At 37.1% G+C, this 13,392-nt stretch overlaps 1 protein-coding gene across 3 annotated transcripts in view; it reads right to left on the reverse strand.

Annotated features, from left to right (window-relative positions):
* LOC101740368 (phospholipid-transporting ATPase ABCA1) overlaps window positions 1-13,392 on the reverse strand; it is a 34,259-nt gene that overhangs the window by 18,631 nt on the left and 2,236 nt on the right. For all 3 annotated transcript variants that reach the window (XM_012691461.4, XM_012691460.4, XM_038016883.2), the window contains exons 2-17: window positions 12,941-13,209; window positions 11,675-11,991; window positions 11,418-11,591; window positions 10,480-10,730; window positions 9,329-9,439; window positions 9,106-9,250; window positions 8,572-8,745; window positions 7,314-7,529; window positions 7,044-7,132; window positions 6,829-6,958; window positions 6,036-6,265; window positions 5,234-5,399; window positions 4,535-4,768; window positions 2,928-3,069; window positions 2,582-2,691; window positions 1,799-2,015 (exon numbers count right to left, since the gene is read on the reverse strand). In XM_012691461.4, coding sequence (XP_012546915.1) covers window positions 1,799-2,015; window positions 2,582-2,691; window positions 2,928-3,069; window positions 4,535-4,768; window positions 5,234-5,399; window positions 6,036-6,265; window positions 6,829-6,958; window positions 7,044-7,132; window positions 7,314-7,529; window positions 8,572-8,745; window positions 9,106-9,250; window positions 9,329-9,439; window positions 10,480-10,730; window positions 11,418-11,591; window positions 11,675-11,991; window positions 12,941-13,173 — 2,939 coding nt within the window. In that variant the 5' untranslated portion in view covers window positions 13,174-13,209. The remainder of the gene's footprint in view (window positions 1-1,798; window positions 2,016-2,581; window positions 2,692-2,927; window positions 3,070-4,534; window positions 4,769-5,233; window positions 5,400-6,035; window positions 6,266-6,828; window positions 6,959-7,043; window positions 7,133-7,313; window positions 7,530-8,571; window positions 8,746-9,105; window positions 9,251-9,328; window positions 9,440-10,479; window positions 10,731-11,417; window positions 11,592-11,674; window positions 11,992-12,940; window positions 13,210-13,392) is intronic.

Consider the following 13,392-nt stretch of genomic DNA (forward strand, 5'->3'; position numbering starts at 1 on the left):
ACTGTAAAGTTCACGCATTGTCGCTTAGTCACGTTTGCCTTTCAAGCGTCGATATATCTATATATATAAGTATATAAAAATGAATTGCTGTTCGTTAGTTTCGCTAAAACTCGAGAACGGCTGGACCGATTTGGCTAATTTTGGTCTTGAATTATTTGTGGAAGTCCAGAGAAGGTTTAAAAGGTAGATAAACATGAAAATGCTCGGAGTTAAATAAAAATAACAATTTTGTTTTTCCTTTGATGTGTCCCCCGTTGGGACGGATTTCTTTTGTTTGTTTTAAGTTTACTTTATGCAAAAGTTTAGATCTTTTATTTATCGATTGAGGCACTACGAAGTCTGCCGGGTAAGCTAGTCTATACTAATATTATAAAGAGGAAAGATTTGTTTGTTTGTTTGTTTCGAATAGGCTCCGAAACTACTGGACCGATTTGAAAAATTCTTTTTCCATTAGAAGCCGACATTGTCCCTGATGAACATAGGCTACTTTTTTTTATTTTATTTTTTTATTTTTTTTTGGTTTTCATGTGTGTTTTAATGTTTCCGAAGCGAAGCGAGGGCGGGTCGCTAGTATTTTATAAAATATCTTATATCACTATACGAATATATAAATCTATAGTGGTTTTTACGGATGTTCCGTTATAACTACTGAACCATGCATCTGATTGACTTGAAACTTAATTTCCATCTAGAAAATAAATGTGGATGGGCTAATATTTATATGAGTGTCGGACTCCCTACACCAGTTGCGGGGGCGTTAATGATGAGAATCTTTGTGGGGGTGAGAAATAATAATGTTAATTTTAAATGCCCAGCGAAGCGCACGGGTACAACTAGTATTTTATAAAATATCTTAAAAACTAGACCGCAAAAATGGCAAATTTTTATCTTCCGTACAAATTATCGCAATTAAAAATTTTAGAATGAAAATCTCAAGCTCATGAAAATTACTGATTCCCTAATTTTGGCTTGACCCGAATGGTATAATACGCTAGGCCCGCCGGTGTACCATTGTGATTGCGACTTGGACACGGCAGAGCATACGCTCGTCGCCTGCCCCGCATGGAAGAGGTGGCGCCGTGTCCTCGTCGCAAAAATAGGAAACGACTTGTCGTTGCCGAGTGTTGTGGCATCGATGCTCGGCGACGACGAGTCGTGGAAGGCGATGCTCGACTTCTGCGAGTGCACCATCTCGCAGAAGGAGGCGGCGGGGCGCGTTAGAGACGCGCTAGCCCGCCGCCGTCGAGCGGGGGCCAGGGAGGCGGATCTCGCCCAAGCCCTGGCCCTCTAAGTGTTTCGGGTCCCCCTCACATGTCGGTCTGGGGACCGGCGAGAGGGACCTAAGAAGACGTCGTGCAAGCTGCTCTGCACGCGTTTTACGCAAGAGCATCCGGGTGATGGAAGGCCGGCTATCCTCGATCAGCGCTGGTTCTGACCCAGCGGGGTATTCCGTAGGATAGCTCACTCTAACCGGCGCCATCTAGGCGGGCTCCGGATAGCCTGCCGACCGAGAGGGCTGGTAGTCGTGGCGCCGACGACCGCCAGTCCGGCGTCCCGAGGGGGAGGGTGATGGAAGAGATGTGCTCCGCACTAACACACTTTTCATGAGTTCTGTCTCATGTGAGGTTTGGACGTTGGTTGTTGAGCGACAGGAGGTTTTAGTCGGTTCGACTCCGACATGCTCCGCCCGCCGTCCCCAGTGGAGGGCGGAAGTCCGGCGATTTCATCCTGACCAAAAAAACCGCCGGTGTCCCGCATGACATTAGACGTGTTAAATATCTCGTCTCGTAGTACTTACCCATATTCGAGTGACAAATGCCTTATTTGGATATTGGCAACGAACGAAATGAGGAACTGTACGATCAGCAGCGTCGCATTCATCATAACTATTGGAACAGCCAACTGGAGGAGTACCATCCACCAAGAACGAAACCAGACCAAAAACAGTTTCATCCAAACTGCTAACACGTGCTTTCCGACCAGACTTGCTCCTGACACTTTACCTTCTTTCGTCACTGTTACAAAATAATCTATATATTAATACGTGAAGCAAAAACTTTGTATCCCTTTTTACGAAAATTGCGCGGACGGAGGAGTATAAAATTTCCCACACTTATAGAGAATGTAGGGAAGGAGTGCACGATGCTAATTTTTTTTTTAAATAATGCATTAAAAATACATTAAATCAATAAAGAAAACATTACACACACTACCATGTATTTGACACACACACTTATAGGTAGGTACTCTTTGTTTATTGACAATCTTTTGTTATTGCTTAAAGTCTGTAGTCAAATTGAGAATAGGTTAATATTCTTTATCTTTAATATTATTTGTCTATAGTGTAGTCTTGGCGAAATCTGTGATTATAGAGGTATAATAGTCTTTGACAATGATAATAATGTTCAAACTTATAATTTCAATTAATTATAGTCGAATTTCGACTACTGCGGGACCACTAGTATTATTAAATTCAAAAAAGACTTTCACAAAATTTCCAAATGCTTTGTATGTGTATTTAAAAAAAAACGACAAATCTAAATAACCTATACTAATCGAATATTATGTACCGTGAACTCACATTGTTCCAAAGATGAAAATTCATTTTTTAGATTATCATCGCCTGATAGATCAAGACTTGCAGCTCCATCGTCGCTGACAGAGTTTATTGTTGCCACATCAGAACCCACTCTGAAAATTTTCCATATATTTTAAGAAAAAAAAAAAACTTTTTTAGACCCTAACTCACAGTACTTTGGTCTAAACTAATTAATTAGTTTAATTAGATGCCAACGTAAGCATTAAAATAAATCACTATTTAGAAAAACACTAATTATTTAATTAGATCAAGACATACATAAATAAAAGTATAATTTATTTATTACCACGAGTTTTTTTTTTTTAAATATAATGCCAAAAAATCTTACGACATGAATACATCTTCTAAAGTAGTTGCTATCAAGCCATAGTCTTTGAATTTAATATTGTTAACATTCTTTTCGAAATCGTTAAGCATATCTTCAAATACATGAGACTGGATGTTTGTTAAGGAGTAATTTATTTCTGGTCCTGAAACAAGTATACATATGAAAACATATTGCACAATCGAAAGTAATTAGGGAAGTACTACGTGATGCAGCAGTCCGGTGTGGAATGGATCCTACTAATTTTTATTTACTACCATGGTCTCGCGTCGAGCTCGAAGGTAAATTACTATCGTCCTTATGTTCTGCATTTTCGGTTCAAAGGTTGAAACAACCCTTAAATACATAATACAAATGAGCTTCAAGTTCGCGTTTTTTTTTTTATTGACCTTGTAGGCAGACGAGCACACGGCCCACCTGATGGTAAGTGGTTACCGTCGCCCATGGACTTCAGCAATGCCAGGAGCAAAGCCGCTGCCTACCGTTAAGTACTCTCCACAGGCCTCGTTTGAAGAAGGATACGTCATAGCGCTCGGGAAACACGGTAGGCGAAAGTGATTTCGCAAGTAGTTTGTTAAGCGATATTTGAGAATTAAGGTGGTAAGAGGTTGAAAATTGAGGTTGGTAAGAGAATGTTAACTATTAATGTGGAAGAATATAGAGAAAGAGGTAGACCTAAGAAGAAATGGATGGATTGCGTGAAAGGCGATATGGGTAAGAGGGGAATGTGCGAAGAAATGGTATATGATAGACGAAAATGGAAGGAGAAAACATGTTGCGCCGACCCCAGATGACTGGGAGAAAGGCAGGATAAGGATGAATGATGATTTGAGAATTAAGGTGGAAGACACACAACAATACAAACATCTCAAGCTCAACGGTTTCGTGGAGCTGCATGTGTCGTGCGACGTTTTATTGTATACTAGCGACCCGCCCTCGCTTCGCTTCAGAAACTGTAATTTATTATTGATTTCTCCACTATTTAATGGATGTAATTATACATATAAACCTTCCTCTTCAATCACTCTATCTATTAAAAAAACCGCATCAAAATCCGTTGTGTAGTTTTAAAGATTTAAGCATACATAGAGACAGAGAAAGCGACTTTGTTTTATACTATGTAGTGACTAGTAACGCTTTACTCTAACCATCAAGAATTGTGTGAAAAAAAAACGATTCTTGAAGCTATTGTAGCATGACACTGTGACAGAAATCTTAACCGGAGTGTCAATTGCGATTTAAAAAAATTCAACATAATAGGATGTATACTTTAGGAACGCATTTCAGAAAAACATGCAAACTTTTATTTTTATTTAAATATACATCCTGAAACACTTATTAATAATTTTATAAATTTGTAGATAATATTAAAACAACTCGAACGCATTTTCAAAAATCGTTATTTCTATTTTTAAATTCTCTTCGGTTATTAAAAAAAAATTATCTTTCACTTGAGAATTTTAGTTTATCAGGCCAAGGGTGGGGAAAGAATTATTATTTGTATAAATTTTACGACAATACTAAAAACAAACAATTCTTAAAAAAAAAAATTGACAAATGGATTCCGGCTCCGGAAATCTAGAGTTAAAAGTTTTAAAAACTCTACTTACCGCGATCTTCTTTAATTGCAATCCCGGGTATATATTTATTGATTAGATCGGTGCACGCCGTGTAGTCGAAACCTTCCTTTTTGACAACGACTAATGTGTAACCAACTCCGTAATGGCGTTTCAAAAAATATGGTGTCCCAACGCACTGGAGACGACCATTAGCCATAATCGCCACTCGGTCACCGAGAACATCAGCCTCGTCCATGAAATGAGTTGTTAAGATAATAGAGCGCCCTATAAATTTAAAAAATGCATAAATCATAATAAAGATAGAAAATTAAATTTATTTATTTTTTTGTTATAAGTTACCTCGTTTATATATCGCACCTTTAGAATTATAGAGACGCGTTTCGATTTTTTTTGGATTTTGACTTTAATAATAAAAAATGAACCTATAATAGAACGACCTCTTTCAGTAACTCTTATTAATCAAGCGCCCACAAGTTTATATTACAAACTTACCCATCCGTCTTTTTCACTCTGTCCCCTTACTCTACGTCGTTTCGGTTTGAAAACTTTATTCGAGTTTTCCAAAAGACACATTTTTTGGTTGTATTATAATTCTAAAGGTGCAATATATGGAGAAGAATAACTTCACCCAAAAAGATGCCGAAGACCGGGCAAAGTGTAAGAGTTTAAGTAGCAAAGCAGATCCTGATACTCGACCAGGAAAGCGCTAGAAGAAGAAGAAGAAGTTACCTCGTTTCTCTCTTTGCAATAAGTCCCACAGGGCTCGTCTTGAAGCCGGATCCATTCCCGATGTAGGCTCATCCAGCAATACCACGCTAGCGGCACCACTCAGGGCTATTCCAACGCATAATCTACGTTTCTGACCACCTGATAATCCATTAGCGACGTAGTTTTGCTAGATGAAAAGTATCATTATTCCGATATCAATAACTTTAAATCACAATACCTAATCATGAGCAAGTTAAAATAAAAGTCGTGAATTTATGAAAATGAGCCAAAATATCAGTTATTCATGATTTTAAGGTTTCATATTGTACATTATTCAAATGCGTATTAGAATAATGAATGCAAAAACGTATATAATAAGATTGGTCGTGAACCCAAGATATAAAATACATAGGGTTTGCTAACAATTGCCCGAAGGAGGTCGGAGAGCTCTAGGACAGCTGATTCAAGAGTCCATCTTCCACCTAATTAGAATCGCGATCCGCAGAGAAGATCCGGCGAGTAACAGCGGGCGGATCAGTGCTAAGTGTAGCGTCGAACCTTTCACGAGTATAGTGACCTATATTTTGCGGTTTTTTTTCGTTAGTTGGGTGGACAAGCTCCTATCTAAAGTTAATTAAGTAAATCTAAAGTAAGAGAGCAGTAGGATCAGAAGGAGGCATGAAAACACGCCCTTTTTTAGGTTAGAGCTGTCATTAGAAATAAAACTGTTTGTCGGTTGCGTAATTCTGAGATTTAGATATATATTAGATAATTTCTAAGATTTATAATGTGAAGAAATTAAATATGGAAGCTCAACAATTACCTTTTCTTGAAGTTCTAACTTTTCAATTAAAGAATCTATCTCTTGATAAAGTTCTTTTCCCGAAAATCCTTTAAGTCTGGCGAAGAATTCCAAATGTTCTTTGACAGTTAAATCGTTGAAAAGTACATTGTGTTGCGGGCAAAAGCCGAGATGAGCTCTAGCCGCTTTAACTTGTGTTTGAATATCATAGCCCGCTAATGTTACTGAGCCACGGGTAGCTTTCATGTTTCCTGATGGAAAATAGTATGTATTTATACGAACAGAATCTTAATAGATTTCTTTTTTTTGGTGATTTTTTTATATGCAGAACGATGACGCAAATCTGACTTTGTGAAGAAGAAGTAAGGTCGGAAAATAAGGCGAATATACTATTTTGAATGAACGGTGAGAAAAAATAACTTTTTTTTATACCTAAGTTGATAGCCTTGAGCGGCTATTTCAGCGTAACCTTAACTAGTAGGTGAGTTCACGGGGCTCAAACCTGACGACGTTGCTAACACGAAGCCTAGCAAGAGCCGTGCTTCGCAGAATCTACCACCGGATCGGAAACGCGACCCACTGAGAAGATCCGGCGAGAAAATCAGTGGGCTGTGTCTGTGGGTTAATTTACTCCTCAAGCCCTTCGTCGCAAGCGACGGTTCGACAAGCACGATGACCGGAAAAAAAACTAAGGACTGAACAACAGTACGTATTATTTGAGTTAAAGAAACATGATGTTTCGTATGTTTCAATCAACACTCCAACTTTATATAAAACAGTAGTAAATTTTTTTTCAGTACATTTTTATACTCACCTGTTAGCATAGACATGGTTGTTGATTTACCGGCACCGTTGTGACCAAGTAATACAGTTATTTGGTTATCAAAAATGTTCAAAGTCAATTGGTTCACTGCTACGTTTGCGCCAAATATTTTAGTTAAATTCTGAAATGAAAATGGTACTTTATTCCATGTTAAGAATAGTAATGATGTTATCTAATATGTTAATAGATTTTCCGCAAAAACTTACATTCATTCTAACACCAACTGTGAGATTTTCCGGATCCTTTTCCAAAATAACATCGTCATTAGAAATTGCGTGTTCAATTATAATGCCATCTAAAATTGTTCATATTTATGTCAATTGACTTGCTAAGTAATATGAAATAATTTATTGGATTTACAAAGATAACAAAATCTTTGCGCGCCGAATATAATTGATAAATACTTAAAGCGATATTAATGTAATACATTTTTATTTATAATTTTAATCTATGAATGAGTAGTTGAACAGTCTTACTTTTAGATTCTTCGTTGTTAGGAAACCAAAAGCTCTTTTGTATAGGAAAATACCATGGCTTTGGTAAACCGAAGGGTCCAGGCAAGACTTGCTCTAAATACAGGGCTATTAACATATACAGCACGGAATCAAATACCAGCATCAGAATTACATGCCCAAAAACGAATCGCGAAGAGTCCGATGATGGTGATGCCATAAAATCTCCCCATTGCATACCTGTTAGATTAATAGTATAAAACACAATTTAAAAAAAGGAAAAAAAATACTGATATTATATTTATAGAAGACTTTTTCAGAAGCCGAAATTATATTATAAACTATTACATTAACGGAAAATAGTTTTCATATACTAAACTGAGCATTAAAGTGCATAGTTTTATTTAGTAAGTTAAGCTTTCAACTTATATCTCAAGGTGGGTGGCGTATTTACGTTGTAGATGTCTATGGGCTCCAGTAACAACACCAGGAGGGCTATGAGCTCGTCCATCCAACCAAGCAAAAAAAAAAATGACCTACAATGTAACGAACCCTAAGGCGTCTGTCGTACGCGCCTCGCCTTACACTGAAGACTCAATTTATTTGTAGCTGTGTTAAATTTAACATTTATTCAAATGCATTTAGTAGTGGTAAAGCATATCCTAAGACCAGATATTGCCGGACGTTCCGGTTTAAAGGGTGCAGTCGGACTTCCGTTATACTGTACAACTGTGACTCGGGTTTTATGTCTCAAAGTGGATGCTGGCAACATTTACGATTTTAATATATATGGACTCCTGCAAATACTTTGCACCAGAAAGGCCGTGAACTCGTAAGCCTGTTGCTAAACTAGCTGACCCAGCAGACTTCGTAGTGCCGCAATCGATAAATAAAAGACCTAAACTTTTGTATAAAATAAATTTAAAACAAACAAAAGCAATCCGTCCGACGACAGACACATCAAATGAAAAACAAAATTGTTATTTTTCTTTATTTTCGAGCATTTTCATATTTATCTACCTTTTAAACCTTCTCTGGACTTCCACAAATAATTCAAAACCAAAATTAGCCAAATCGGTCCAGCCGTTTTCGAGTTTTAGCGAGACTAACGAACAGCAATTCATTTTTATATATTATTATTATTAAATATCGTTTGAGAAAAACAAAACACTACCGCGGGATCTATTGGATATACTCTGTATTTATTAATTTGTTTTAAGACTTGCAGGAAGATTCATTTTTAGATCTAACCCTGTAAAAATAACAAGCCCTAAATACTCACCACCAATACTCTCTTTTCCGAACAATAACTGAAAGCCGTAAGACATGGCGCAGTTTACACTGAGGCAGGTGATGACCTGTGTTACAATGGACATATTGTTATCCATTGAAAGCAGTAATGCTGGGATATACACCAGTACCCAAATAACGCCTCCGAACAATGCTGATGTACTACCTGGTTATAAAATTGTTGCTTATCTGTATTATTAGTGACAATCTAATACAAAAAACGGCCACTCATAAAACATATGATTATTAATTTTAGGCAATTCTTTCATTTCTATGTTTCACAAAAATTAGTCATTTCATTTTACCTATATACGATATGATATAATTTTATGTATTGTTCTATAAATCCACTGTCTAAAGCAAAGCCATTAAGAGAGCATTCATCAATTATAAGACCTACAATGAATCGATAGCGTCCATAGCCTAATTTTACCGTGAAGCTGTTAAGGGCTGCGGCTAAAAAGTGGGGAGGGAGGGGACTTGAATACTCGGTAAATTTTATTTCTGAATTGTTATTCGAACTTACCTTTAGAAAAGAAGCCGCTGATCATAAAACAAAAAAAGATTGAACAAATCAGGTAAAGCGCTAGAAAAAAAAGCAAAACGGTCCAAGGAGTGTTCGTGAAGACCGCGTATCCGCTGAATCCGTCCGCATTTGTAAACCAACTAACCTACAAAAGAATGATCCTTTTTAATTTTCTTCCGTAAACATGTAACTTGCATTGTAAATATACATTTTATTTACTTACCTTTAAGAGGACAATGATAAGGATTGCACTTATCATTAAATAAATAAATTGCTTGAAGAACCATGCGGTCCAATGGAGCCACGTGGATATTCCCATTATTTTCATCGTTTCCTAAAATATTTAATTCGTTTCATTCGGTTAAAACACTAATGTAACTTAATCGCGGCGTGCATTCATATTAAAATTCCTGAAGTTCTTAGTAGCCTGCTGTTTCCGAACGACACCGAAAGATTAAATCATGATAAAGTTTTAATCGTGTCATAACATAATATATTATGTCATAACAAGCAAATACCTCAAGATTAATTAGTAAATTAAAAGTGAATCCAAAAGACGACCTACCGCTAGGTCGTCTTTTGGAAATAGGGATTATACTATTTCCAAAATACGACGCGGTAATGCGTTCTGGCTTGAATGGTGTGGCAGCCGTTCTACTATATAACTGAGACTTAAAAGATTTACACTCGAGGTGGGTCGCGACATTTACGTAACTACGTACTTAAACGATTTTTATGGTAAGCTGTCATGATCACACTTGTAAATTAAAACCAATTGCCCTAAACGGCATTAAGGATACTCTCGATCCATTAACGGTGTTTTTAGGTACCTACCACAAGCGCCGGTCACCGTCCTCGTCGATCCCGAGGGGTCAACGAGTGAATTAACCCATAGACACCCATACAATAAAATAAAATAAAAACGTAAAGCCGCCACACATCTTGAGGCAAGAGTTCTAAGGTCTCAGTTTTTACAGTACAACGGCTGCCCCACCCTTCAAACCGAAACGCATTACTGCTTCACGGCAGAAATAGGCAGGATGGTGGTACCTACCCATGCGGTCTCACAAGAGGTCCTACCACCAGTTACACGATGTTAATCCTTCACCGTGGAAGTCAATCGTGAACATTTGTTAAGTACGTATTTTATTAGAAAAATTGGTACCCGCCTGCGAGATTCGAACACCGTTGTATCGCTACATACGAATGCACCGGACCCCTTATCCTTTAGGCCACGACGACTTTTTACGTTGTAGATATGTATGGGCTCCGGTAGCTACATAACAGTAGGCAAAGGTAGGCCGTGAGCTTGTCCACCCATCTAAGCAATAAAAAAAACAAAATAATATATAACACCTCACAATTGTAACTAACCTTTAACTGCAATTCCTTTTCTAAAGTAACTGCTCTTACTAAATTCACGGCTGAATAACTAAAACTCAACAATATGAACATCGGAAAAATCATTTGCAATGCTTCTACTGCTAAATCGTCCACATAGGGCGGGTGCGGGTATCTTTGTATGTTCACAGAAAACGATTTTAATTCCGGCTTCCCCGTTAATCTAGATACAAGTTCCGCCGAAATACAGCTTTGAAATGCTATAAACATTTCATTTACGTATCCTAAAAAAGAAAAAAGAAACAATTTTAAGCTTCAGAGCGAAATTCGAAATAAGCTATCCCAGCTATAGCATATTATGTTGGTTGCCTTGACCGGCATATCTTATAGAAATAGCAAGCTAGTCCATTGTGCCAATTCTTTGGTAGAGAGAGCGAACAAGTAAACAAACTGTGCGAAGCGCCTCTCGGCCAAGGATGGGATTTAGATTGAGGTACGACAGCGAGTTGTAAGTGCACGAGAATCATATCCGATCTAGACGGTGGGGCAACCCAAAGTTGCCGTCGTCAGACACATGTCTTGTTTGATCCCCCGGCTCTTCAAGCAGTGGTCACCGTCCTCGTCGAACTCGTCGATTACGATGAAGAGTTCGACGAGCGAACCAACCCACAGAGCCCACTGAGTTTCTCCCCGGATCTTCTCGGTGGGTCGGGATTTCGATCTGGTGGTAGATTCTGCAAACCACTGCTATTTCTAGGGCTAGTGTAGTGTTAGTAGTGGGCAAACTCTCTCAGGTTGAGCCCGTGAACTCACCTACTCGTCCTAGCTGGGATATCCTCTTAGGCTACCAGCGAATAGGTAGGGGGGAAAAAGCAATCAGCAAAGAACAAACTAAATATCAATAGAAACAAGGGTAAATTTGGAATAATGTACAAGGCTTTACCATTTGCAGAACTAGACTTTAGCTTTACCTGGGTCATTGCCACCTTCCCACGACAAAGGAAATCTCGGTCCTGGATTTTCAAATACAGGAAATACATCATCTGTTCTCCAAGAGCGACCACCTTGTGCGTAAAATGAGTTTAACCTAGGCCTCTCGGGAAATCTCAATGCAAATGATAAGTTATTTGACAACTCCGTTGCCCCTGAAAACGTCGTTATTGATTGAATTTTATTTCGTAATGAATTTTAATACCAAAATCCACTTTATTCTCAAATACTGCCTTACCAAGGAGCGAATCATTAAATTCCACAGCCAGTACAACTTCACGTGTTATTTCTTCAAGAGCGTATATACCCCTTAAAGCGTTACTATTATCATATGCATCTACTCTCAAGATGCGTTTGATAATTTCATAAATAGCACTATCATTCCAATTTATGTCGGGCGGTAGCTCTACTTCTGGCATGATTGTTTCTGTATCATTTATTATATGCTTAATATTTAAAAGCAACAGATTAGCGACGCTACTTCGCACAACGTCTTCAAGTTCGGGACTAGTCGGTGAATAGGCTATTGACATTCTTGTTGTGTTCAGGCCTGCGCTGAAAACGTTATAAATCTAACTTGGTAACTAAGCTTAAAATTGCTATCAAAATATTTCAACTAATTGTTTCTGGTGTAAATATTACGTAATACAGATTCATTCCAAGTTGTGTTAATACTACATTAACTATTTTCAAAGCAAATCCAACAATAGAACGTTAGACACAATCGTTCACACACGCATTACTTCAATTGTTATGTTAAATACCTACATGAATGTGTAGGTAAATTGTTGAAGGTTGCGCAAATGAATACATATTTTAATGGACTACAACCTAACTTTAAGGAAAACCTATTTTTAGCAATCTAAGCATTTTTTCACAATTAAATACAGAAGGCAGATATTTTTGAGACGTGAAAATTAATTATTCGTTTTGTGTTTTTGTATACCTAATGTTATTTTCCTCTCTTACTTCAGACGAAAACATTATATAACTGTTAAAGTAATGCAACGTAGTGTTTCATAATTTTTTTGAATAAAAAAAAAACTTATAAAACGAAATTTGTTTTTTAAAATCCTTAACTTGCGTCTGTTATTTCTTCAAAATCGTCAGTAGGTTTCAAGATTTTCTGACATAATTCTTTTTTTATATTAATCTGAATGAGCAGACGAGGTCAAGCACCTGTATACCATAGCTTCGCATAGGAGTGTCAATTTTATTTGTATTTCGTTTAACATAACTTTCAAACCGAAAAACGTGATTATTTCGCTGTACAAATAAACAAAACCTGTATGCTTGTAAACTCTTTGTTAACTTCTCATATAGGTATGTAGCTTTTTGACATCATCAGATTAGCCTAATTAATTGTTTTAAAGCATTATAGACATGGCAAGATTAAGTAAATAATAAATAAGTAAGTATTAGGATAAATAATAATTAGTTTTATTATAATTTGTAGATAAATGGTCTGGATGGAGATAAGATAAAATATACCTATTATACTTACATTATCATTGACGAGTATTGAAGGCTATGTGACGATATTTCTGGGTACCTGATTGTTTCCCGATTTGTTGGTTCAACTTGCCACCTTAGGATTAGTATAAGTGTCATAGTTATAACAGGCAGTAATAATTCTACAACTGTTTGTAAGCGGTGTCTCCATTGTTGTATTAAATTTTTCCATATCAGTAATCTAAATTTTGTAAACGCCCCGGCTTCTTTTCTCTGAGGTCTCATTTTGTTGCTTTAGTTTGTATTTATCCGCAGAAATTCCTGTAAATCGCATCAAATATTTAAAATGAAAGCAACCGTAATTAGTAGCTCAAAATATGAAATTGCATCTGCATAAGAAATACAGTTTTAAACATAACGATATTAAATCAATCATTTTTTTTATCCTGCTGATCCTGGTCGAGATAATACGCCAAAGCTATAAAATAATCAATCTTCAAATGT

The sequence above is a fragment of the Bombyx mori genome, chromosome 17 (genome assembly GCF_030269925.1).
Source record: "Bombyx mori chromosome 17, ASM3026992v2".
NCBI lineage: Eukaryota > Metazoa > Arthropoda > Insecta > Lepidoptera > Bombycidae > Bombyx > Bombyx mori.